Consider the following 27,561-nt stretch of genomic DNA (forward strand, 5'->3'; position numbering starts at 1 on the left):
AAGCTATCCCCGCTAATTAACTTCCTCATTATTTATGCCGTCAGTTACTCACTCCAGCAATGAACTAGCTAGAATCATTTATGTTTCTGACTGCAGCACAAGCCTTAGCATTGGGTGCCGATGACATGGATGTCGATTATGGCAGCCCCCCCGCACCTCTCTGAGGGGTGGGGTTAAATGCGGAAGACATTTCAGTTGAATGCAGGTAGCGGCAGGGGCGGCAGGTAGCTTAGTGGTTAAGAGTGTTGTGCCAGTAACCGAAAGGTCGCTGGTTCTAATCCCCGAGCCGACTAGGTGAAAAATCTGTTGATGTGCCCTTGAGCAAGGCACTTAACCCTAATTGCTCCTGTAAGTCGCTCTGGATAAGAGCGTCTGCTAAATGACTAAAATGTAAATGTAAATGTAAACTGAGACCAAGTTAGAATTTAACCCTAGAGAGGTCACAAGAGTATTTTAGCAAACAGGCAACAGGCCCAATGGGTCTCTGCTTTGTGCAGAGGAACTTACACCAGCCTGGGGCCCTGTCTTTCAGAGGTCTGTACATTCCCACACAGTTTCACCTCGATGGAAGAAGGCAATCATCACCCCTCTTCCTCAAAAGCCTTCTCCCAAAGAAAACAAAGACTGTAGACCTATTGCACTGACCTCCATTGTAGTGTCTTGAAAAGATCATGGTGTGTAAGCTTCAGTCAAACTAAACACACTGTTGGACCCGTATCGGTCCAAATACAAACGTGGCACTGATGAAGCAATCCTCAGCATAGTGCATCTCATCCTGCAACATCTGGAGATCCCCAAGGCCTATGCTCGACTACTATTTGTGGATTTTAGTTCAGCATTTAACATCTTGCAGCCACACATCCTTCTCAGTAAGCTCAGACAGATGTCAGTCAAACCCTATACCATCAGTTGGTATCACTCATTTCTGACCAACAGGACCCAGCAGGTCCGAGTGAACAAGACCCTGTCCGAGCACAAGGTCATTAAGGTGCCCCCCTAACACTGTATACAAATGAATGTACAAGTAGACACCCTGATAACTATATTGTCCAGTTTTCTGATGATACTGCCATATTGGGTCTAATGTATCGACACTACTGTGGATAGGTCAGAGGTAGAGGTTTGTGCAGTGGTGTGATGACCAACACCTCATCCTAAATGTCAAGCAAACTGAGGAAATGGTTTTTGACCCCAAATCTGTTGGTGAACACTCACCAGTGGTGGTCCATAAAGTGGACACTTTCAAATGCTCTAGGGTCCAACAACGCCTTTATTTTTGGGTAGGTTCTGGATTTTTGAAGTCAAACAGAAGGTCATGCTCCTATTCTACCAGGCTGCCAGAGAGCATTCTATTCTGTAGCATTTCAGCCTGGTTTGGCAATTTGTCAGTTACCTTAAAATCACAAATCAATGGCTGTGTCTAGACAGCCATGCAGGTGATGGGAGTTAGGTAGCACCCATTACTGTAGACTGTCTTTGAACAAACAATCATGAGACGGGACAAGAAAATAATGTCAGACCCCTCCCATGTACTCCACCCAGAGTTTCAGCTTCTCCCCTCAAGCAGACGAAACAGGGTTCCTCAGTGTAAGCTGAACATATATAAGCACTCCTTCATTCCCCTGTCAGTCAAACTCCTAAACAGCAGTATGTAGGTGGAGACCATGTGCAATGTGATAAATACTGTATGTAGGTCTGATTAAATCTGTGATTTGGTGGGCTATGTATGATAGGGACACATGCAATGTTTGTGATTGAATGCACTTTCATGTTTGTATTGTTACTGTATGCAGCAGCTATACGTGTCCAATAAACATTTCCCCTTGGGGGACAATAAAGTTCATCTTCAATTACCTTTGAAAACACAATGATCTGTCCTGAATGATAGGCCTACATATTATTCTGATACATAGCCTATTCATCTTGACAAACATTAAGCTATACACCTGATGAAATGTACAGTGGGGGAAAAAAGTATTTAGTCAGCCACCAATTGTGCAAGTTCTCCCACTTAAAAAGATGAGAGAGGCCTGTAATTTTCATCATAGGTACACGTCAACTATGACAGACAAAATGAGAAAAAGAAATCCAGAAAATCACATTGTAGGATTTTTTATGAATTTATTTGCAAATTATGGTGGAAAATAAGTATTTGGTCAATAACAAAAGTTTCTCAATACTTTGTTATATACCCTTTGTTGGCAATGACACAGGTCAAACGTTTTCTGTAAGTCTTCACAAGGTTTTCACACACTGTTGCTGGTATTTTGGCCCATTCCTCCATGCAGATCTCCTCTAGAGCAGTGATGTTTTGGGGCTGTCGCTGGGCAACACAGACTTTCAACTCCCTCCAAAGATTTTCTATGGGGTTGAGATCTGGAGACTGGCTAGGCCACTCCAGGACCTTGAAATGCTTCTTACGAAGCCACTCCTTCGTTGCCCGGGCGGTGTGTTTGGGATCATTGTCATGCTGAAAGACCCAGCCACGTTTCATCTTCAATGCCCTTGCTGATGGAAGGAGGTTTTCACTCAAAATCTCACGATACATGGCCCCATTCATTATTTCCTTTACACGGATCAGTCGTCCTGGTCCCTTTGCAGAAAAACAGCCCCAAAGCATGATGTTTCCACCCCCATGCTTCACAGTAGGTATGGTGTTCTTTGGATGCAACTCAGCATTCTTTGTCCTCCAAACACGACGAGTTGAGTTTTTACCAAAAAGTTCTATTTTGGTTTCATCTGACCATATGACATTCTCCCAATCCTCTTCTGGATCATCCAAATGCAAACTTCAGACGGGCCTGGACATGTACTGGCTTAAGCAGGGGGACACGTCTGGCACTGCAGGATTTGAGTCCCTGGCGGCGTAGTGTGTTACTGATGGTAGGCTTTGTTACTTTGGTCCCAGCTCTCTGCAGGTCATTCACTAGGTCCCCCCGTGTGGTTCTGGGATTTTTGCTCACCGTTCTTGTGATCATTTTGACCCCACAGGGTGAGATCTTGCGTGGAGCCCCAGATCGAGGGAGATTATCAGTGGTCTTGTATGTCTTCCATTTCCTAATAATTGCTCCTACAGTTGATTTCTTCAAACCAAGCTGCTTACCTATTGCAGCCTGGTGCAGGTCTACAATTTTGTTTCTGGTGTCCTTTGACAGCTCTTTGGTCTTGGCCATAGTGGAGTTTGGAGTGTGACTGTTTGAGGTTGTGGACAGGTGTCTTTTATACTGATAACAAGTTCAAACAGGTGTCATTAATACAGGTAATGAGTGGAGGACAGAGGAGCCTATTAAAGAAGAAGTTACAGGTCTGTGAGAGCCAGAAATCTTGCTTGTTTGTAGGTGACCAAATACTTATTTTCCACCATAATTTGCAAATAAATTCATTAAAAATCCTACAATGTGATTTTCTGGATTTTTTTCTCTCAATTTGTCTGTCATAGTTGACGTGTACCTATGATGAAAATTACAGGCCTCTCTCATCTTTTTAAGTGGGAGAACTTGCACAATTGGTGGCTGACTAAATACTTTCCCCCCCCCACTGTATCTGTATGTCCTGATCTAAGGTTTTAAATGGCTTTTTGTACATAATGTTGTCATGTTTATACACTACATGACAAAAAGTATGTGGACACCCGCTCATCCAACATCTCATTCCAAGATCATGGGCATTAATATGGAGTTGGTCCCCCGTTTGCTTCTATAACAGCCTCCACTCTTCTGGGAAGGCTTTCCACTACATGTTGGAACATTGCGTCGGGGACTTGCTTCCATTCAGCCACAAAAGCATTAGTGAGGTCGGGCACTGATGTTGGGCAATTAGGCCTGGCTCGCAGTCGGTGTTCCAATTCATTCCAAAGGTGTTCGATGGGGTTGAGGTCAGGGCTCTGTGCAGGCCAGTCAAGTTCTTCCACACCGATCTCGACAAACCATTTCTGTATGAACCTCACTTTGTGCACGGGGGCATTGTCATGCTGAAACAGTAAAGGGCCTTCCCCAAACTGTTGCCACAAAGTTGGAAGCACAGAATTGTCTAGAATGTCATTGTATGCTGTAGCGTTAATATTTCCCATCACTGGAACTAAGGGGCCTAGCCCGAACCATGAAAAACAGCCCCAGACCATTATTCCTCCTCCACTAAACTGTACAGTTGGCACTATGCATTGGGGCAGGTAGCATTCTCCTGGCATCTGCCAAACCCAGATTCGTCCATTGGACTGCCAGATAGTGAAGGGTAATTCATCACTCAAGAGCACGTGTTTCCTTTGCTCCGGAGTCCAATGGCTCGAGCTTTACACTACTCTAGCCGACGCTCGGCATTGCGCATGGTGATCTTAGGCTTGTGTGCAGCTGTTAGGCCATGGAAACCCATTACATGAAGCTCCTGATGGACAGTTATTGTGCTGACGTTGCTTCCAGAGGCAGTTTGGAACTCTGTAGTGAGTGTTGCAAATGAGGACAGACGATTTTTATGCGATACGTGCTTCAGCGGTCCCGTTCTGTGAGCTTGTTTGGCATACCACTTTGCAGCTGAGCCGTTGTTGCTTATAGACGTTTCCACTTCACAATAACAGCATTTACAGTTGACTGGGCAGCTCTTGCAGGGCAGAAATTTGACGAACTGACTTGTTGGAAAGGTGGTCACACGTTGAAAGTCACTGAGCTCTTTAGTAAGGCCATTCTACTGTTGTCTATGGAGTTTACACTTATCAGCAAGGGGTGTGGCTGAAATAGCCGAATCCACTAATTTAAAGGGGTGTCCACATACGTTTGTATATATAATGTACTTTAACAGGCTAACTTTACTTTGGTAGATTATATCAACGTTAATGATAGACAGCAATAAAAACCTAGTATACATACACCAAAGACACCGCTCAAAGCGAATGGCACAATGTTTCGCCTAACTGAAATTCCTTTCTGTCATCTCTGCTAACCAAGACCATGACGAAGACTCACTGAAAGTTTGAAACATGCAGCAACGCAAAACGGTCTTGAGTGACAACAAATCTGCCCAATTAGCTGGTTCGCTTGAAATATGCCCACTTCGGTTGATCTGCCTACTTCGGTTGACACGCCAACTTCCAGACACTCCACGTACCCATTACTCTAGCATACGGCACCATACCTTGATGACTCAGGCATACTTGCTGACTGAGATCAATCAGCACCTTTTATTCATTTGAAATAAACGAATGTATACCTTCCAAAAATCACTGGTACCTAACGTTACCTACATAAAACATCGAAGAAAAAAATAAAATATTGGATCATTTTGTCCTTCTGCACGTTTTTATAGTATATTACGGTACACTGACGTTCCCGCTGCTGTTCTATCGTGATAGGAATATTGCGTGATACGGAAACGATAAATTGACTTGACTTCAAAGGTTGGAATAGACAGCAAAAGGTAGCCAAAAGAGAACGTCGTTATCATTTAACCGGATCGTTCTACAGAGAACGAATGTAAGTTATTAACCTACTAACATTAAAGCTCACTCGAAGGGCTGTGTAATGTGTCCTGTGAATACTGAGAGATGATGTTGTGAATTTTTATTTTATTTATTTTTTATTTCACCTTTATTTAACCAGGTAAGCCAGTTGAGAACAAGTTCTCATTTACAACTGCGACCTGGCCAAGATAAAGCAAAGCAGTGCGATAAAAACAACAACACAGAGTTACATATGGGGTAAAAAAAAAACATAAGGTCATAAAATACAACAGAAAATATATATACAGTGTGTGCAAATGTAGCAAGTTATGGAGGTAAGGCAATAAATAGGCTATAGTGCAAAATAATTACAATTAGTATTAACACTGGAATGCTAGATGTGCAAGAGATTATGTGCAAATAGAGATACTGGGGTGCAAAATAGCAAAATAAATAACAATATAGGGATGAGGTAGTTGGGTGGGCTAATTTCAGATGGGCTGTGTACATGTGCAGTGATCGGTAAGGTGCTCTGACAACTGATGCTTAAAGTTAGTGAGGGAGATAAGAGTCTCCAGCTTCAGGGATTTTTGCAATTCGTTCCAGTCATTGGCAGCAGAGAACTGGAAGGAATGGCGGCCAAAGGAGGTGTTGGCTTTGGGAATGACCAGTGAGATATACCTGCTGGAGCGCAGACTACGGGTGGGTGCTGCTATGGTGACCAATGAGCTAAGATAAGGCGGGGATTTGCCTAGCAGTGATTTATAGATGGCCTGGAGCCAGTGGGTTTGACGACGAACATGTAGTGAGGACCAGCCAACAAGAGCGTACAGGTCACAGTGGTGGGTAGTGTATGGGGCTTTGGAGACAAAACGGATGGCACTGTGATAGACTACATCCAATTTGCTGAGTAGAGTGTTGGAGGCTATTTTGTAAATGACATCGCCGAAGTCAAGGATCGGTAGGATAGTCAGTTTTACGAGGGCATGTTTGGCAGCATGAGTGAAGGAGGCTTTGTTGCGAAATAGGAAGCCGATTCTAGATTTAACTTTGGATTGGAGATTCTTAATGTGAGTCTGGAAGGAGAGTTTACAGTCTAACCAGACACCTAGGTATTTGTAGTTGTCCACATACTCTAGGTCAGACCCGTCGAGAGTGGTGATTCTAGTCGGGTGGGCGGGTGCCAGCAGCGTTCGATTGAAGAGCATGCATTTAGTTTTACTAGTGTTTAAGAGCAGTTGGAGGCTACTGAAGGAGTGTTGTATGGCATTGAAGCTCGTTTGGAGGTTTGTTAACATAGCGTCCAATGAAGGGCCAGATGTATACAAAATGGTGTCGTCTGCGTAGAGGTGGATCTGAGAGTCACCAGCAGCAAGAGCGACATCATTGATATACACGGAGAAAAGAGTCGGCCCAAGAATTGAACCCTGTGGCACCCCCATAGAGACTGCCATAGGCCCAGACAACAGGCCCTCCGATTTCACACATTGAACTCTATCTGAGAAGTAGTTGGTGAACCAGGCGAGGCAGTCATTTGAGAAACCAAGGCTATTTAGTCTGCCAATAAGAATGCGGTGGTTGACAGAGTCGAAAGCCTTGGCCAGGTCGATGAAGACGGCTGCACAGTACTGTCTATTATCGATCGCGGTTATAATATCGTTTAGGACCTTGAGCGTGGCTGAAGTGCACCCATGACCAGCTCGAAAACCGGATTGCATAGCGGAGAAGGTACGGTGGGATTCGAAATGGTTGGTGATCTGTTTGTTAACTTGGCTTTCAAATACTTTCGAAAGGCAGGGCAGGATGGATATAGGTCTGTAACAGTTTGGATCTAGAGTGTCATCCCTTTGAAGAGGGGGATGACCGCGGCAGCTTTCCAATCTCTGGGGATCTCAGACGTTACGAAAGAGAGGTTGAACAGGCTAGTAATAGGGGTTGCGACAATTTCGGCGGCTAGTTTTAGAAAGAAAGGGTCCAGATTGTCTAGCCCAGCTGATTTGTAGGGGTCCAGATTTTGCAGCTCTTTCAGAACATCAGCTGTCTGAATTTGTGTGAAGGAGAAGCGGGGGGGGGGCATGGGCAAGTTGCAGCGGAGGGTGCAGAGTTGGTGGCCGGGGTAGTGGTAGCCAGGTGGAAAGCATGGCCAGCCGTAGCAAAATGCTTGTTGAAATTCTCGATTATTGTAGATTTATTGGTGGTGATAGTGTTTCCTAGCCTCAGTGCAGTGGGCAGCTGGGAGGAAGTGCTCTTATTCTCCATGGACTTTACAGTGTCCCAAAACTTTTTGGAGTTAGTGCTACAGGATGCAAATTTCTGTTTGCTGAACCATCCTAGTTAGCCAGATTATGACTCCTGATTCTGTTTTTTGAAGGGATGCTAGCTGGTAGCAATTAACGTTAGGTGAAAATCTAAGGTCACGACGACAAATAACTTATGAAAAAAAGCAGTGACTAATGATTGTCAAACATCTGTTTGTTTAACATGCGACATCAAGTCGCTGGGCGGAAGTTCGAACTGGGGGCGCATCAGTCTAGTATTGAGTCTGTACTGTAGTTGATTAGTAAACTGAAACGGTTAAGTTCAAGGCAGGTTCCTGCTTTGTGTCACGTAGGTAGTATGTTGTGTAAGGACATGTTGTGTTATAAGCAATGCATATGGAATATAAATTATGATGATTAAATTATCGACTTTGTAATGGACTTGTAGGAAAAACGATATACATTATTTTAGCAACAGTCAGTATGACAGACTAGAGTACCTACTGTAATTAGAGGAATACAAGTTGGACTGTGTGTTATGGTCCATCAAGCCAGTATTTTCTCATGTCTGCCTCTCTTTCCTCCCAGTCATCATGTCCAACAAAAATGTGTCATCATATGATGATGAGAATGAATCAAAATGTATGAGGAAAGCGAAGGAGTCGCCATTTGTCCCAATAGGTAAGTGAAGCTGTACACTGTAGGAAAAAAATAATACTTCAAGCGCAGGAATTATGTTGGTGGTTTCACTGCAGTGGAAGTAGTCCATAGTGAATGTTTGATTGAATCCCAGTCAGTCATGGAATACATTGCAATCTACTTTTCCAACCCTGGTTCTATGGTTAGATATCATACACCCAGTAACATACACGCACAATTGGCCCAGCGTCGTCCGGGTTTGGCCGGTGTAGGCCGTCATTGTAAATAAGAATTTGTTCTTAACTGACTTGCCTAGTTAAATAAAGGTAAAATAAAAATAACGTAGCAGGCATAAATGAACTTCGGCGCGGAGTTCTCACATCTGGTTTTAAGCGGAAAAGGAAGCTAGGTTGAATTAGCTGTATCCCTGAATACCGGATGCATCCGGTTGTTGGCCACTCCGCTAAGCCCAGTGCTTGACTTGGGCAGGAGCTCAGCGGAACTAAGTACCGGCACCTCAAATGTTCTACTGCTTGAGCTCCTGTACCTCTTATAGAATATCAGTTCAAAAGTATTGTGGAGCTCCTGCACTTAAATGTAAACAGTACCGGCACCCAAAATGAGTACCGGCACCTATTTCAGTCCAAGTCGAGCACTGGATAAGCCTATACACACAGAGACCCAGTCATCATTACATTTCCCATGTGTGTGTTTTACAGGCATGGCAGGATGTGCTGCAGTGGTAGCCTTTGGTCTGTGGAGTCTCAAGTCGCGGGGGAACACAAAGATGTCAGTCCACCTCATCCACATGCGTGTTGGAGCTCAAGGCTTTATAGTAGGCGCAATGACATTAGGTAAATCCTAATCCAATATGTGCTGTGTAACAGATACACAGGCCCAACAGCTAATATATCTTTATCACTTTACAGGGGCAACATGTATCACACAAGACTGACCGTGTTGTGCCCTTACACACTAACATAAAATAGAACACTAACATGACTGTAATGTTTGTCTATTTTGTAAGGGTGATCTACTCTATGTACAAAGAATACCTGGCCCACAAGAACCCAGGTAAAGACAGCAAGTGAGCCTACCAGCCAATCAGCAAGTGGCTTGACCAGAGAATGCGTCATGCCTGCCATTCCTGCATTGTACCTTTCGAAATAGAGGTCCTAGAATGGATCATATCTGTCAAAGTAACATTCCATTGATAGCAAGCCATTTATACTGAACAAAAATATAAACGCAACATGCAACAATTTCAAAGATTTTACTGAGTTACAGTTCATAAAAGGAAATCAGTCAATTTAAATAAATAAATTAGGCTCTAATCTATGGATTTCACATGACTGGGTGGGCCTGGGAGGGCATAGGCCCATCCACTGGGGAGCCAGGCGCAGCCAATCAGAATTAGTTTTTACCCACAATAGGGCTTTATTACAGACCGAAATACTCCCCCGTTTCATCAGCTGTCCAGGTGGCTGGTTTCAGACAATCCCACAGGTGAAGAAGCTGGATGTGGAGGTCCTGGGCTGGCGTGGTTACGTGGTCTGCGGTTGTGAGGCCGGTTGGACGTACTACCAAATTCTCTAAAACGACGTTGGAGGCTGCTTATGGTAGAGAAATGAACATTCAATTCTCTGGCAACAGCTCTGGTGGACATTCCTGTAGTCAGCATGCCAATTGCACGTTCTCGCAACTTGAGACAGCTGTGGCATTGTGTTGTGACAAAACTGCACATTTTAGTGGCCTTTTATTGTCCCCAGCATGAGGTGCACGGTGCACCTGTTTAATGATCATACTGTTTAATCAGCTTCTTGATATGCCACACCTGTCAGGTGGCTGGATTATCTTGGCAAAGGAGAAATGCTCACTAACAGGGCTGTAAAGAAATTTGTGCACACAATTTCAGAGAAATAAGCCTTTTGTGCTCATGGACAATTTCTGTGATCTTTTATTTTAGCTCATGAAACATGGGACCAACACTTTACATGTTATGTTTTTATTTTTGTTCTGTATATTTTGGGTGAGGTCATACTTTTTTTGTTTAGTAGCATTTCAATCTGGCAATCACTTTGAAAAAGGATCTACATTTCATAGGAAATTGGCCGGCACATCTATTGTGTGTTCTGTTTCTATCATTATCTCTCTGATAGACAGCTGCTGTAAACCACTAGTAAAATATCACCTTTTAGGCAACTAAATCCATAGACTACTATAGCTAATCCACACACTGACCACTGATAACCTCACCATGAAGGGTTATTATATTATATATAATATATAGCTTATTTTCTAACATTTACAGTGAAATGTGAGTAAACTGTTTTTATTCCACATGAACAGGTACAGAAGTAGGTTAAATGTTATATTTTCAACCAACTATCCACACACTACTACCTAGTCTAACGAGAAGTATTGGAAGAAAACCTCATCATGGAGCTCAAGGGGTCTCACTTTCCAGTGTCCAGCCTCACTGTTCATGAGTTTGTACATTGAGACATTTGTATTTATCTTTGGAAAGTGACAAACGGAAATAAATAAATATTTTTCATTTTTTTGCCATGATTTGTACTTTTAATAATACAAAATATATGGTAACAGCTAAACTTGTAACATCCACAAACTGTTGTTCCTTTGGTTTTCCTTTGAAAAATAATAATATATATATATATATATATATATATATAAAAATACAGAAGTCATAAAATATATCTACTCGATTGTTACATTTGACAAATTACGAGTACTGGTCTGGCTTTCTACAGTACATAAAATCCCACTTTAAAATCAGTTTCATAACTATATACCTTACTCAGTGGATGATTTCTGTTAGAATATTACATAATTAAAACAATCCAGGGTAGTAACTTGACTAAAGTGGTGTGACCATGCACACGCAGAGACCTTATATTTGTGATAGATATTTATGAGCTACGCTCCAAATGCCAGTAGATGGAAACTCAACAATGGTCACCACCATGGTTGATTCATATTGGCTTTGTCATCAGGAGCTGTACAGTGGGGGAAAAAAGTATTTAGTCAGCCACCAATTGTGCAAGTTCTCCCACTTAAAAAGATGAGAGAGGCCTGTAATTTCCATCATAGGTACACGTCAACTATGACAGACAAATTGAGATTTTTTTTCTCCAGAAGATCACATTGTAGGATTTTTAATGAATTTATTTGCAAATTATGGTGGAAAATAAGTATTTGGTCACCTACAAACAAGCAAGATTTCTGGCTCTCACAGACCTGTAACTTCTTCTTTAAGAGGCTCCTGTCCTCCACTCGTTACCTGTATTAATGACACCTGTTTGAACTTGTTATCAGTATATAAGACACCTGTCCACAACCTCAAACAGTCACACTCCAAACTCCACTATGGCCAAGACCAAAGAGCTGTCAAAGGACACCAGAAACAAAATTGTAGACCTGCACCAGGCTGGGAAGACTGAGTCTGCAATAGGTAAGCAGCTTGGTTTGAAGAAATCAACTGTGGGAGCAATTATTAGGAAATGGAAGACATACAAGACCACTGATAATCTCCCTCGATCTGGGGCTCCACGCAAGATCTCACCCCGTGGGGTCAAAATGATCACAAGAACGGTGAGCAAAAATCCCAGAACCACACGGGGGGACCTAGTGAATGACCTGCAGAGAGCTGGGACCAAAGTAACAAAGCCTACCATCAGTAACACACTACGCCGCCAGGGACTCAAATCCTGCAGTGCCAGACGTGTCCCCCTGCTTAAGCCAGTACATGTCCAGGCCCGTCTGAAGTTTGCTAGAGTGCATTTGGATGATCCAGAAGAGGATTGGGAGAATGTCATATGGTCAGATGAAACCAAAATATAACTTTTTGGTAAAAACTCTACTCGTCGTGTTTGGAGGACAAAGAATGCTGAGTTGCATCCAAAGAACACCATACCTACTGTGAAGCATGGGGGTGGAAACATCATGCTTTGGGGCTGTTTTTCTGCAAAGGGACCAGGACGACTGATCCGTGTAAAGGAAAGAATGAATGGGGCCATGTATCGTGAGATTTTGAGTGAAAACCTCCTTCCATCAGCAAGGGCATTGACGATGAAACGTGGCTGGGTCTTTCAGCATGACAATGATCCCAAACACACCGCCCGGGCAACGAAGGAGTGGCTTCGTAAGAAGCATTTCAAGGTCCTGGAGTGGCCTAGCCAGTCTCCAAATCTCAACCCCATAGAAAATCTTTGGAGGGAGTTGAAAGTCTGTGTTGCCCAGCGACAGCCCCAAAACATCACTGCTCTAGAGGAGATCTGCATGGAGGAATGGGCCAAAATACCAGCAACAGTGTGTGAAAACCTTGTGAAGACTTACAGAAAACGTTTGACCTGTGTCATTGCCAACAAAGGGTATATAACAAAGTATTGAGAAACTTTTGTTATTGACCAAATACTTATTTTCCACCATAATTTGCAAATAAATTCATTAAAAATCCTACAATGTGATTTTCTGGATTTTTTTTCTAATTTTGTCTGTCAGTTGACGTGTACCTATGATGAAAATTACAGGCGTCTCATCTTTTTAAGTGGAAGAACTTGCACAATTGGTGGCTGACTAAATACTTTTTTCCCCACTGTACCTATGATGAAAATTACAGGCCTCTCTCATCTTTTTAAGTGGGAGAACTTGCACAATTGGTGGCTGACTAAATACTTTTTTTCCCCACTGTATTTAGCAGTGACACCTCTGACTTCATAGACAGCGCCACGCAGCAGAAAAGGCCTGCATCTTTAATTTGTTATGGGCTTTGGATACAAACTTACTCTTCAACAGAATTTAAATGGGTAGAGTTTTGTACAAACAAAAACACTGGCTTTTACAGAAACATAACATATTTGTTAGTATCACATCGTCATTTTCCCTTAAATGATCCTCAGGAAATGGGATAATTTGGGCATGACATGGGCTTTCATGCCTTTCACTGTAAAGCCAAAGCAACAGTTTTACTGAGGTGCTTTGACCAAAATAGCAGGAAATTAGTAAAATAATCAAATTATACAACAGATTTTAAATGACTACACCCAATAAATCTATTAGCGTCTTGGGTGTGATAAATTGCATTTTATAAATAAAATCTATTATTATTTTGAGCACCCCTGACCCAGTTTAAGAAGGGCAGTGGGTGTATATGCATGTTTATCTTCTTTTGAAAATAAATAAAATGGTGGCCAAGATATTCCAAGTGCCTGAGCAATTAGGTTAGGAAGTTAAATCAAATTAAAATGTAGAAGATGTTCTTAACAATAACAAAGCCGTCACCCCGCCTGTGTATTGTAAAAAGATGAGGGATGGGCCTGGAGAAATGTAACCACTCAAATTCATAGACCGAGCTATGGAAGCAAGGACTGACCTTCCAAGATATCAAAATGACAGCTTTAAGCATGTGTCGAGGCTATACAGTGTTTGTTTACATTTACAATGTTTACAGACATTGGCGTAAAACAAGCTTATATTTTTGGTTCTGATGGGGTATACCAGTTGAACTAAGCTCATGAGGCATTTCTAAGATATAATACTCTTCAAGAATCAATAGATATACACTGAGTGCATGAAACATTAGGAACACCATCCTCATATTGAGTTGCACCCCCCTTTGCCCTCAGAACAGCCTCAATTCGTCGGCATGGACTCTACAAGGTATCGAAAGCGTTCCACAAGGATGCTGGCCCATGTTGACTCCAATGCCTCGCACAGTTATGTCAAGTTGGCTGGATGTCCTTTGGGTGGTGGACCATTCTTGATACACACGGGAAACTGTTGAGCGTGAAAAACCCAGCAGCGTTGCAGTTCTTGACACACTCAAACCGGTCTTGCCCATTCACCTTCTGAATGGCACACACACAATCCATGTCTCAATTGTCTCAAAGCTTAAAAATCCATCTTTAACCTGTCTCCTCCCCTTCATCTAGACTGATTTGAAGTGAATTTAACAAGTGACATCAATAAGGGATCATAGCTTTAACCTGGTCCTTCTATGTCATGGAAAGAGTCATGTTTTGTACACTCAGTGTATATTAATTTATACACAAAACAATTAATGTAGCAACTGTGGATAGGCCCTTTAAGTGCTCTATATCTTCTCAATTCTTACCAAAGTGAAGTTCTCTGTTCTCAAATAAAAAAATCTACAACATTCATGCATATCAATTGGAGGAAATTGCCTTTTTGGTAACAAACTGTGTAATACATACTGTGTATTTCCCATCTAAAATTATAAAAGCTTTTCATAGTCATATGGAAATGCTGACCTGTGAAAAGGCCGGCGCACTTGCAGATTTTTAAAAGCATGCTCGACATGATAAACACCAACAACTGATTGGGGCTAACTTTAAGATATTGCCAATCATAGTTAGGCTACCTGCCTAGTGGAATGTCAAGTGAAGGGTTCAAGGCTTCTTGTAAGGGATAGATGATGACGAAGGGCACTTACAATGGTCTCGTTGGCACTAAGGCAAAGGAGGAGGAGCACTGTACTGGCTGAGCCTGTGGTCCCATGCATCCACCATGTTCGGTCACCCCTGTCTAGCTAATGACTGTACCACTGCTAATATCCACCCCTCCAACGTGTCCTCCTTATCTCTCCACCATCATGTTGCTGTCCATGTCATTCAGCAGGTAAATGTCCGTGTGGCCCGTCAGCCTCAGACGCATCTGTTGAGAAGAGAGGAGGGTGAGAGATGGTTCATCTCATGTAATCTGAGTTTGATTATCGTATTACTTAAAGTCATATGCACTCGATTGGTGGGACGTCCCGTTCATCAACTCATGAATCATTCCCGGCATGCTTAAGCAGTTGTATGTTGACTACGCATAGGCTACGTACTGTAAGCAGCAAAGCACTTTTCATCAAGTGATCGTGACTGGGATTGTTCAATACTAATACGTTGGAATCTATAGTCTCAAAAATTTAGAAATGCAAAGAAATCTATTCACTGACACCAACCAAAAACATAGTATGTGCTTACCAACACAACACTTTTTACTCATTGGGCCTGGTGGTATTTATTCATTATTGTGAAATCACAGTACAAAGTTCAGGAGCATAAAATGCGATCAGCCCAGTGCAATGCATAACTGCAGGAGTATGGGACATCAGGACTTTTATTATGAAGTGGTTGCTAAAGACCAAGAACTAAAACACCACCCACATCAACGGATAGTGGTTTGGATCAATTGCAAGTGATCATATCTTGAGTTCATTCATTTACATTTACATTTTAGTCATTTAGAAGACGCTCTTATCCAGAGCGACTTACAGTTAGTCTCTTGCTTTGATTGTTCTTCATAATGGTGGAAGTATCAGGCCTGCTCACCTTAGGTGATAAGTCACATTTTGAAACCATGGACGGTGGGGTATGGATGAAAATTAATTCCCACACCCACTGACACACAGTCATGCTATGTATATTTTTTGCCCCTGGTGGAAGGGTGCATGGGTGGAAAACAAACTTGCCGTGACATAACTGGTAACACTGAAGTAGAAAGGCTTTATATAAGACAGTGACTATCTACTTCGGTGGATTACACCTGACACAAAACATTCATTAAAATTATCAGTTGTGTGTATTTTTTTTCCCATGAAAAAATATGAATACCCCACTTTGGTTTATATAATTCTACTCATGAACATTAATCATATTTTATCATGTATTGACTACACCTCTTACACACCCTTTCCCTTTCAATGTTGCCATGAGACAAGATGGAGTTTTTTTTAACAGGTTGGTGATGAATTGAGTGGGGTGGGGAAAGATGAGTGTTTTACTTACTGCATGGACGTCCTGTACAACAGGAACAGCCAGCTTGTAACATAAGTCAACAGAAACGGGCGTCAAAGACAACCTAATTACAGACATCGGAGTAAAACAAGCTTATATTTTTGGTTCTGATGGGGTATACCAGTTGAACTAAGCTCATGAGGCATTTCTAAGAAATAATATTCTTCAAGAATCAATACACTGAGTGTATGAAACATTAGGAACACCTTCCTAATATTGAGTTGCACCCCCTTTTGCCCTCAGAACAGCCTCAATTCGTCAGGGCATGGACTCTACAAGGTGACGACAGCGTTCCACAGGGATGCTGGCCCATGTTGACTCCAATGCTTCCCACAGTTGCGTCAAGTTGGCTTGATGTCTTTTGGGTGGTGGACCTTTCTTGATACACACGAGAAACTGTTGAGCGTGAAAAACCCAGCAGAGTGGCAGTTCTTGACACACTCAAACCGGTGCGCCTGGCACCTACTACCATACCCCGTTCAAAGGCACTTCAATATTTTGTCTTGCCCATTCACCCTCTGAATGGCACACACACACAATCATGTCTCAATTGTCTCAAGGCTTCTTTAACCTGTCTCCTCCCCTTCATCTACACTGATTGAAGTGGATATAACAGGTCACATCAATAAGGGATCATAGACTATCCAGGTGAAAGCCATGTCATGGAAAGAGCATGTTTTGTACACTCAGTTTAATCTATACAGGACCTTCTAAGCAGGTTTGCATGGCTGGGAGTTTCAGCTTTCCGTGGTGACATCACCACGTGGTACATTTATTAATAGACCAATAACAAAGAGTTCCAAACCTCTCTGCCAATAACAGCTAGTTTTCTGTTTGCCACGCCCCAGACCACTCCCAGACAGTCCTAGTACAATTCTTGCTTGAGAAATAGTTTTTTGCTAAAAAGCAGTAAGGTACTTAATTGTTACCCAGAAGCCTAGTGTTTAAGAGCGTTGGACCAGTAACCCAAAGGTCGCTGGTCCGAAACACTGCAACGACTAGGTGAAAAAATAAAATATCTGTCTGTGCCCTTGAGCAAGGCACTTAACCCTAATTGCTCCAGGGTCGCCGTCAATGGCTGATCCCTGGCTGTGACCCCACTCTCCGAGGGTGTCTCAGGGGGAGTGGGATATGCACAAAAAAATTTTTTCAATTCACATGCATATAATACACACTTGTACATGTGTGAAATAGGACAAACATAAGCACCCACCTAATTATTATTAAAAGAGGATTTTTGTTGTTGTTGAAGAAACTGATATTAAAAACAAAGTTGTATCGTAAATCCTTTATCGGACACCAAGACACGAGACATCTAGAAATATCCATGTTTGTTTTGATTTTTATTTTGGATACATGGTGTTGCTTCATTCAGTAGTGAGAGACAGACACTGTCGTATAGCTTATATCTACAGTATGCTTCACTTGGTTCTGCTGGGTTCAAACACACCTCTAGTCAGAACAATGCACTGGTAACAGAGTCTGCTCAACATGTCTGTTTGCCTGTATTACACAGAGAGAGGCACTGGTATGACACTACAGATAAAGTTACATTTGAGTTTCATCTCTTAAAACATTGGTAAAAACATAGTAAAATCCTTAAAACCTTTTATAGCTGCTGAATATTATTCTTGGTCAAATAGATTGAGCTTGACCATGCAAGAACTGCATGAATTAGGCTTACAGATTTCATTTGGTCTGTTGCATTAAACATCAGCAAGAAACCAGTTCTGTGTTTGTATGTTCAATCTTAAAACAATAATATATTGCTGACAAGCAAAACATTTTGGGACTATGTCAACAATGGACCAAATACCAAAAGATAGTTTTTGGGTGGAATCTTCCTTTAAAGGGATGTCCCAGAGTCAGATGAACTTGTGGATACAATTTTTATGTCTCAGTGTCCAGTATGAAGGAAGTTAGAGGTAGTTTTGCGAGCCAATGCTAACTAGCATTAGCACAATGACTAGACTTCCAGTCATTGCGCTAATGCTAGTTAGCAATTGCGCTAGCACTAGTTAGCAACTTCCTTCAAATTGCATGCAAAGACATAAAAATGGTATCCATGAGTTCATCTGACTCTGGGGAAGTAGATAAAGGGCTTCATTGCCAAAATCCTGAAGTATCCCTTTAAGGGCAATCAACTTGTTATAATAGAATTTCAGTGTCTGACTTTGATCTCACTTTGAATTATAGGTTTTTGTTATCTATCCAAGGTTTTGTTGGAATGAAAACAATCATATAAATCTTATGAAAAAGCATTGAGGCATGATAGGAAATTACTCATGAACACTTTTAAAAGTCCTGTAATTCCAATCTGATGTTTATCAAAACTATTACAATTAACATTCTCAAGATAAAGAAACTAACATCAAGTGGTATGTCATAACAGACGTAATTTAGTAAAGTGAAGGTAGCAAGGTGCAATGTTATTAGTATCACATTACAAAAAGTCTACCACAGGGTTTTGTTAGACAATTGGCAAAATTCTCAATTAAAAGATATGCGAGAATTCTTTAATTACTCGCCATAACAAGGACATTACACTTAAAGTTTGTTGTCCTTTCTAGTCACATCCAAATTGTACACACTTGTCCATTCCTCTGTCCCAAATCCTCACTTCTAGTGGGTAACAACCCCTCAATATACGAACGGATGATAACGTTAACAGTTTTGAACTCTGAAAAGATCAGTTTGAATGTAGAGGTGTGTTCAGAATACTGACTAAAAGCTAGTTTTTAAAATGATGCTCAACCCAAACTAAAAGTGTTCCCTTCCCATGTTTTCTTTTGCTGAAAGGTGAGAAGCTGGACTGTTAACTGTAATTATAATGTTGAACAAAATTCTAAAATTAATTCAATAATACAGCGAGGAAGAGAGATATACTCACAAGTTCTACATTTGACCAAATAATCATAAATGGTGTCTTCACATACAGAGGTACAATAACGGAAATACATACAGATAGATAGCAGCTGCCAAATACTGTAGACTTCAGCTTATTATGATGTCAGCAGGTTAAGAATTTCCATTTTGCCAGATCAGAACTTTTCATATCTTAACCTGGAATAGGACTGCAATAATTGGAGAGAAATAGAATTCAAACTTAATTTTCTAATTGAAAAGCATAAGAATGTCACACCCGCTCTGCTTGAGCATTGAAAATAAAGGAGATGGGATATCAAAAACTATGGCTGAACACTGAGGATTCTCTCAAAGGGACAGGGAGGCCTTTGAACAGGAGGGAGGTTATTTGTTGTAACTGGGTTTTACATAATAAACTTTAAATAAACCCCACATACCAGTAGCTCAACAGAACTGAACACGATAAAACATTTAGAATAGTGGGGGGGAAATGTTCTCTAAACTGTTGATCTCATGATTAGAGATATCGGGATATGTCTTAAAATCTCTATAAAAGGTGCAAGTCTCTCTCTCGCGAAGCCTGAAGGACAAGACAGACCAACAAGAACATCTGTTATGCGCAGCGAGTGCGTCATTTTCTGTTCGGACGTCATTTTCTGTTCATTTCCCAACGATTCTACATGTTGAATGGCCAACGTTTGTCGACACCTAGCAGGTGATCTACTGTGCACGGCCGACGTTCGTGTTGGTCTGTCTTGTCCTTTAAACACTGTCCTGTTCCGTTTTAGGTGTCATACGCTGGCTGTTCCTCAATGAACACAGCAGGTCTGTTGTTGCTTACCCTGCTGCCCAGACAGGACACGTCCAGACAGGAGACCCCGAGGGCTATCAGACACTGCCACGTCTGTAGACACACAGAGAGGGGAGGAGGTCAGAAGAGGGTCACTGTACTCCCTATAATAGTTTAGAATATATCTTTCCAAACCATATCCCTGCATTCAGTATCTAGTATTCAGCATTGAAAGGTAGCCACTTTATTTCGGAATTGATCTACAGTGTTGTGTGCTCATCTAGCCCGGTTCATGCTGTTATAATGAATGCTACAGTAACTCACCAGGTAGCACACAAAGCTTAGGTAGGCTATGCAGAGCAAGGCCACCAGCACGTAGAGCGCCACACTGTTCAGGCTGGTCACGTAGACCACCACAAAGTACATGTTTATGGCACAGACCACCAGGATGACCACCCCTCCGCCAATCTTCCACACCCTGAGGAGCATAGTCACAGCCGAGACGGTTAGGCGTCACAATGATAAAGTGTCACTGTTATCACATTAATTAATTAATTGGTCTATCAGTGCAAATACAGAAACAATCTGACTGCGTCCCAAATGGCACCCTATTCCCTACAGAGTGCACTAAGTAGGGCACTATATAGGGAATAAGAATCCATTTGAGATGCTTCCCGTCATCACGTCTATGAATGAATTGGTCTATCAGTGCAAATACAGAAGCAATCTTCAGTGTTATATGGGTTGAGGGTTATGGTGACTCACAGTCCATTAGCAAAGTCATCCATGATGGATGTCAGACTGGTGAAGGTCAGGATGGGGATCAGAGCAAACGGCAGCTGTGGAACAAGGAGAGACAGAAAGAACAGTAAGAACTCACTACAGTCAGTCTCCTTCAATAGCTTTTAATACAAGCATCAGTATAAAAACCCCAAAGACTCCCAACCAGCCCAGAGTAGCTGCTACCCTTCTCTCTAACCTGCAGTCCCTAGCCCCCGTCTCCACTCTCTCCTCTCACGGTCCTGCACCCGTCTCCTCTCCTCCCTGACCAGCCCAGTCTCTTCTCTCTCTGCATGTCCCCAGACCCCTTCTGCGTCCCAAATGGCAACCTATTCCCCATTTTGTGCACTACTTTTGATAGGGCTCTGGTCATGTCTTCTCTTCTCTCTCTGACCTGCATGCTCTGCAATACGTTGAGGAAGTCGTTCATGCCCGTTAGGTGCTGCACGTCCTGAAAGATGGCCACCAGCAGGGTGGGGAAGATGGCGATGGAGCGGGTGAGAAGCACCCGGGCAAAACGGGACCAACGCAGGTTCAGGAAACCCTGAGGCAGGGGAAGAGAGAGAAAATAGTCAACATACAGACAAACACACATCCCGACTGACAGAACCCTGAGGTGTGTACATACCAACACGCATACACAAGGATTAACTTAAAAAGGTTAACAATACAATGTGCACTCTCACACACACAAACAAACAAACACGGTAGTTGGGTACTTGTGCATGTTCTCACCTCCATGACAAACTGGCCAGAGTAAGTGCCTGTCATGGTGGAGCTCTGTCCGGCAGCCAGGATCCCGATGGCCCAGATGTAGAGGGCCGCAGGGCCAAAGAAACAACCCAGCACCACCCCCTGTATAGAGTGAGTGAGAGAGGGAGTTTGTATACATTCCCTCCATGGTTATTCATATTATCAACACCAAACAAATGTTCATTTCATGGCAAAATGATCGACTGAGATAGCAGGTATATGCAGTATCAAAGTGATTTCATATCACAGGTTATATAGATTGTTGTTCATCCTTAAAAGACGTACCCCTTTGTAGATGTCCACCTGTAGCGTGCTGTTGTCCAGGGGGAAGAGGTCTGTGTGAGGACTGCCTGATGCATTGCATTTTGCATTCTGTGACAAACAGATAGGAACAGCAGCACATCACAAACAAGGAAGGTCACTGGTTTAAAGGTGCCATACTGATGCTATATTACTGTATAAATCATCTGTAACGGATTGTTACATTCTGAGACAAGGAGACATGCTGGGTCTGGTTAGTTGTTATACCCACCACCTCAATGTTGGTTTTGTCATAGAAGGCCTCAGCAAACACTGCTACAACAAAGACGTTGATGAGGAAGGAGATGAAGAGAGCGATAGTTGACTCGATGAAGTAGTATTTGTTGGCCTCCTTCACCTCTTTCTTGTTCCCACGATCTATTTGCCGAGACTAGACGATAAAATATCATTCAAATTAATGAACTAACATATAATCCCAATTCCTGTGACATTGTACTTTCTGGTTGTTTGGCCCAAAAATGTATAAATGATTTTATTCCAATCGTTCTTAAATGTTTTCACCAATATTTTGTGTGTCATAGTAAAGGTCCGTGACGACCCTGTACTATGTCATAGTGAAGGTCTTTGACTCCTCAGTGCTATGTCATAAAGCAGGTCTTTGACTCCTCAGTGCTATGTCATAAAGCAGGTCTTTGACTCCTCTATGCTATGTCATAAATCAGGTCTTTGACTCCTCTGTTCTATGTCATAAAGCAGGTCTTTGACTCCTCTGTTCTATGTCATAGTCAAGGTCTTTCACTCCTCTGTGCTGTCATAAAGTAGGTATTTGACTCCTGTGTCATAGTGAAGGTCCTACACTCCTCTATACTATGTCATAATGCAAGAGACCTACCTTGACGAGGGCAGAGTGCAGGTAGATGTTGTGGGGCATGATGACTGCTCCTACGATGCCCACAGCCTGCTCCATCTGAGCAGAATCACAGTCCTCACAGTACGGCAGAAACATACCCTTCAGCAGCTCCCCCTGGTCCGGACGCACCATCACATACTACAGGCACACGCAAGAGAAGACAGTCAGATGCACACACGCAGAAACAAAAACCTACCAAATTCTATCAAAGCTGCGCTACATACTATCAAAACCAGCTGCCAGGTTTACGGAAGTTTTATAGATGAACACAGGGAAAAGCTTGTTCTTACCTCATACCCAAAGCTTACAGCCATGATGGTGATGAGAAACCCAAAGAAGGCTTCAAGTTTCCTCAGGCCTAATAAACAAAAGTCAGATATCATATTGAAACACGCCCAGACAGAAATGGACACACACCTGAACCCAAGGATTATTAAATCACATACACATCTTAATGTGTCGAAGAAACACTCACCATATTTATCTAGAAAAAGGAACACAAAGGTGTCAATGATGGTGATAAGGACACCTCCCCAAAGTGGAATCCTGGTAGATAGCAAACAACAATGTTAGTTTGACCCCAATACATTTATCTCTAGAGCGGCCGTTGTATGCATCCCAAATGCCACCCTATTCCCTATATAGTGCACTACTTTTGACAAGAGGCACCCTATTCACTATATAGAGCACTACTTTTGAACAGGGGGCACTGTATAGGGAATAGGGTGTCATTTGGGACGCACTCTTTGTGTAGTGTAGTGTAGTGTAGTAAAGTGTAGTTGGGTGCTGGTGGGTGGTACTGTAGCTACCTGCCCATAGAGAGGAGGTTGAAGGCGATGGCACAACCGATGACCTCCTGCATGTCTGAGCCGATGATGGCCAGCTCCACCATCAGCCACAGGATGATACGAGGAACCTTGGACAGGATGGAGGTGTGAAGAACAAGACTGGATATAACACACAGCAATCACATTCAATTAAGTTCACCAAAACCAAACCCTTCTATATGGTGTAGGGCGAGGGAGGGTTACTCACAGTGGGGTACTGGCGGTTGCAGACCTCTGCGAGGTGCATCCCTGTGACGACCCCCAGGCGTGCAGCCAGTCTCTGCAGGAGGAGGCCGATGATGGTGGCCCCCAACAACACCCACAGGAGCTGAGAGAGAGAGAGAGAGAGAGAGAGGGGGGGGGGGGGGGGGGGGTAGAACTTTGCCTTTGAGTAAATTATTTTTCATAGTATTTGAGCATGGTTCAAAAAGCTCTACAGCTGCACCATTGAAAGCATCTTGTTGGGCTGCATCAGCGCTTAGTATGGCAACTGCTTGGCATCCAACCGCATGGCGCTACAGAGGGTAGTGTGTACGGCCCAGTACATCACTGGGGCCGAGCTCCCTGCCACCCAGGACCTCTATACCAGGCGGTGTCAGAGTAAGGCCCTAAAAACTGTCAGACTCCAGCCACCCAAGTCATAGACTGTTCTCTCTACTACCGCACAGCAAGCGGTACCGATGCACCAAGTATGGAAACCAGGACCCTGAACAGCTTCTACCCCCAAGCCATAAGACTACTATATGATATATTTGACAAAAATCACAATACAACCACACATGTGGATACAATGCATTTAAAAATCATCAAGTATAATTAAAAAAGGTTTGAAACTTATTATTTCCATTGTGGTCCCCTCTTGTTAACTAAATACATCATTCATCAATGAACAACAAATGAAAGCTGGAAAACGAATAGAGTTGAGGCAGTTTGGAAAAGTCAGTATGGCTTGAGTGGAGGGGGCATCGATGGTACAGTACAGCTAGGGAGAAAGTCAGTCTGTCAGACAAGCCAGAAGCTCTTCATCAGGGTCCATCACTTTGTCTGACGTTCCCAGTTCCTTCATAGTAGCCGCTCCTCCGTAGGTAGCTGATCCTCCATTGCCGACAGTGTAGCACCCACCTGGGTGATGCTTTAGCTTCAGTAAAGCACCAGAAAATTAACCACATATCAGCAGTGGTCAGGAACAGTTCCTCCGCCTCTCTGACATCTCAGACACCGCAGTCTCCACCTTCCAACCGGCAGGTGAAACAAAAAAGCCGGAGCTGCTGCTGCATTATTTAAATGCAAACATTAGACATCCAGCTAGCTAGCCAGCCAAGGCAAACACACGGATTTAACATCAAAGTCCTGTAACTTTTACATTGAAGACCACCATGTGATCAAAACAGAGAATTATAAAAAATAAAAAGTTTATTTAAACATTTAACAAAAACGAGTATGAAATATTTACAAAATGTACAGGAGCTCTCTTCCTAGGCTCACAGCACCATGGCTAAATAGTTAGTTAAATAGTTAACCAAATAGCTACCCAGACTATCTGCATTGACCATTTTTACACTAACACTAACTTTGACTCATCACATATACTGCTGCTACTGTTTATTATATATCACGTTGCTAGTCACTTTATTCGTAGTTATATGTACAGTGCATTCGGAAAGTATTCAGACCCCTTGACTTTTTCCACATTTTGTTACGTTACAACCTTATTCAAAAATATATATATTTTTTTATAATCTCATCAATCTACACACAATACCCCCATAATGACAAAGCAAAAACAGGTTTTTAGAAATGTTTGCAAATGTATAAAAAATAAAACACGGAAATATCACATTTACATAAGTATTCAGACCCTTTACTTTGTACTTTGTTGAAGCACCTTTGGCAGCGATTACAGCCTTGAGTCTTCTTGGGTATGACGCTACAAGCTTGGCACACCTGTATTTGTGGAGTTTCTCCCATTCTTCTCTGCAGATCCTCTCAAGCTCTGTCAGGTTGGATGGGGAGCGTCGCTGCACAGCTATTTTCAGGTCTCTCCAGAGATATTCGATCGGGTTCAAGTCCGGGCTCTGGCTGGGCTACTCAAGGACATTCAGAGACTTATCCCCGAAGCCACTGCTGCATTGTCTTTGCTGTGTACTTAGGGTCGTTGTCCTGTTGGAAGGTGAACCTTCGCCCCCAGTCTGAGGTCCTGAGTGCTCTGGAGCAGGTTTTCATCAAGGATCTCTCTGTACTTTGCTCCGATCATCTTTCCCTCGATTCTGACTAGTCTCCCAGTCCCTGCCGCTGAAAAACATCCCCACAGCATGATGCTGCCACCACCATGCTTCACCGTAGGGATGGTGCCAAGTTTCCTCCAGACGTGACGCTTGGCATTCAGGCCAAAGAGTTCAATCTTGGTTTCATCAGACCAGAGAATCTTGTTTTTCATGGTCAGAGTCCTTTAGGTGCCTTTTGGCAAACTCCAAGCGGGCTGTCATGTGCCTTTTACTGAGGAGTGGCTTCCGTCTGGCCACTCTACCATAAAGGCCTGATTGGTGGAGTGCTGCAGAGATGGTTGTCCTTCTGGAAGGTTCTCCCATCTTCACAGAGGAACTCTGGAGCTCTGTCAGATTGACCATCTGGTTCTTGGTCACATCCCTGACCAAGGCCCTTCTCCCCCGATTGCTCAGTTTGGCCAAGCAGCCAGCTATAGGAAGAGTCTTGGTGGTTCCAAACTTCTTCCATTTAAGAATGATGGAGGCCACTGTGTTCTTGGGGACCTTCAATGCTGCAGACATTTTTTTGTACCCTTCCACAGATCTGTGCCTCGACACAACCCTGTCTCGGAGCTCTACGGACAATTCCTTCGACCTCATGGCTTGGTTTTTCCGAATGCACTGTACATATCTACCTCAATTACCTCGTACCCCAGCACATCGACTCAGTATTGGTACCCCGTGTATATAGCCAAGTTATCGTTACTCATTGTGTATTTATTATTACTTTTCTATTATTTCTCTATTTTCTTTCTCTCTGCATTGTTGGGAAGGGCCCGTAAGTAAGCATTTCACCTGTTGTTTACGAAGCATGTGACGAATAACATTTGATTTGGTACCCCTGCCCCTTGAGCGAAGGTCAACCAAGGCTGCTGTTGTGTTTGTGTTCACCTTAAAGCCAGCTTTAGCTCCAGACTGCAGGTCGGACTCGATGTTCCCTGGGTCAAGATAGGCTATGCTCATCAGGAAACCTGGTCCCGTAAAAGCCCAGAGTTTACGGAAACTGAATATCTGAAAAGAGAGGATCACAAATAGTACAATCAACACCTGAAAATAAATCTTAGCATGAAGTATTATCTGTCATTGAAGTTATAATTTCTAAATTATTCTATACAAATAGTAACTTTGTGTATCACTTTATTCAGGTCATAAGCTTAGTGTAATAGGCTCTTTGAGGTCATAAGCCCTTAGAAGATAGGCCCTGTGATGTCAATGACCATGTGAGGTATTGATAATCCCTGTGATGCCATAGGCTCTCTGACTCAATAATAACTGTGATGTCATAGACCTAATGAGGTAATAATAATTCCTGTGATTCCATAGGCTCTATTCCTCAATAATAACTGTGATATAATATACCTTATAAGGTCATAATTGCCCATGTGATGCCATAGGCTCTGGGTTCATCTGTGTGAGGTCATAACCCCTGTGATGCCATAGGCTCTGTGAGTTAATACTTCTTGTGATGTCATAGACCCTGAGGTCATAGGTAATCTGTGTGAGGTCATAGGCCACATGGCCTCAGTACCTGGGTGACATCCTCTGGAATGGGCACCTTCTCCTCAAAGTATGTGGAGAAGGGCTCGTCGTCCAGGTCCCCGGCCACTGGCGAGGCAGGAGGGGAGGTGGAGCTGTACAGGCCCTGGGTGCTCTGGATGACCCCATTCTCCTGAGGAGGTTCCTCTGTGAGTGAGTGAGTGAGTGAGTGAGTGATTGATTGAGAGCGAGAGGCAAAAATGACACTAAAATTTCCACCCAAGAAGCATGTTGCCTATACTTTGTTCTATTGACATGAAAACAACTATTGTGATAACATGACCCTGAGCAATATGAAGAGAGATTCTATTCTACCCACACTATTCCCATGACCAAGCCATTTGTTCCATACAGCAGCAGATTAAAGCAGAAATTCATTGGCAACCTTGCCACAGTCAAGATATTGAAAACCATACTTTCAGTCTCTACT

The 27,561-nt window shown here is 42.8% G+C and overlaps 2 protein-coding genes across 2 annotated transcripts in view; one reads left to right on the top strand and one right to left on the bottom strand.

Moving 5' to 3' along the window:
- The first annotated feature begins 5,373 nt into the window (after positions 1–5,373).
- On the top strand, positions 5,374–10,100 carry LOC311133945 (HIG1 domain family member 1A, mitochondrial-like). Its single transcript, XM_084167571.1, has 3 exons — positions 5,374–5,462; positions 8,275–8,367; positions 9,045–10,100. Exons 2-3 carry the CDS (start codon positions 8,280–8,282, stop codon positions 9,188–9,190), a joined length of 234 nt encoding a protein of 77 aa, XP_084023697.1. The 5' UTR covers positions 5,374–5,462; positions 8,275–8,279; the 3' UTR covers positions 9,191–10,100.
- A 2,805-nt stretch (positions 10,101–12,905) lies between these two features.
- Positions 12,906–27,561, bottom strand: part of LOC311133893 (natural resistance-associated macrophage protein 2-like) — a 29,079-nt gene continuing 14,423 nt past the window's right edge. The window contains exons 3-17 of the mRNA XM_084167498.1: positions 27,124–27,278; positions 26,487–26,606; positions 23,540–23,659; positions 23,314–23,420; positions 22,980–23,050; positions 22,795–22,862; positions 22,487–22,642; positions 21,866–22,024; positions 21,619–21,705; positions 21,316–21,435; positions 20,975–21,124; positions 20,566–20,639; positions 20,125–20,278; positions 19,852–19,914; positions 12,906–15,018 (exon numbers count right to left, since the gene is read on the bottom strand). Of these exons, the coding sequence (XP_084023624.1) occupies positions 14,941–15,018; positions 19,852–19,914; positions 20,125–20,278; positions 20,566–20,639; positions 20,975–21,124; positions 21,316–21,435; positions 21,619–21,705; positions 21,866–22,024; positions 22,487–22,642; positions 22,795–22,862; positions 22,980–23,050; positions 23,314–23,420; positions 23,540–23,659; positions 26,487–26,606; positions 27,124–27,278 (1,682 nt within the window). The 3' untranslated portion in view covers positions 12,906–14,940. The remainder of the gene's footprint in view (positions 15,019–19,851; positions 19,915–20,124; positions 20,279–20,565; positions 20,640–20,974; positions 21,125–21,315; positions 21,436–21,618; positions 21,706–21,865; positions 22,025–22,486; positions 22,643–22,794; positions 22,863–22,979; positions 23,051–23,313; positions 23,421–23,539; positions 23,660–26,486; positions 26,607–27,123; positions 27,279–27,561) is intronic.

Source organism: Coregonus lavaretus (genome assembly GCF_964263955.1).
Source record: "Coregonus lavaretus genome assembly, chromosome: 8".
Lineage (NCBI taxonomy): Eukaryota > Metazoa > Chordata > Actinopteri > Salmoniformes > Salmonidae > Coregonus > Coregonus lavaretus.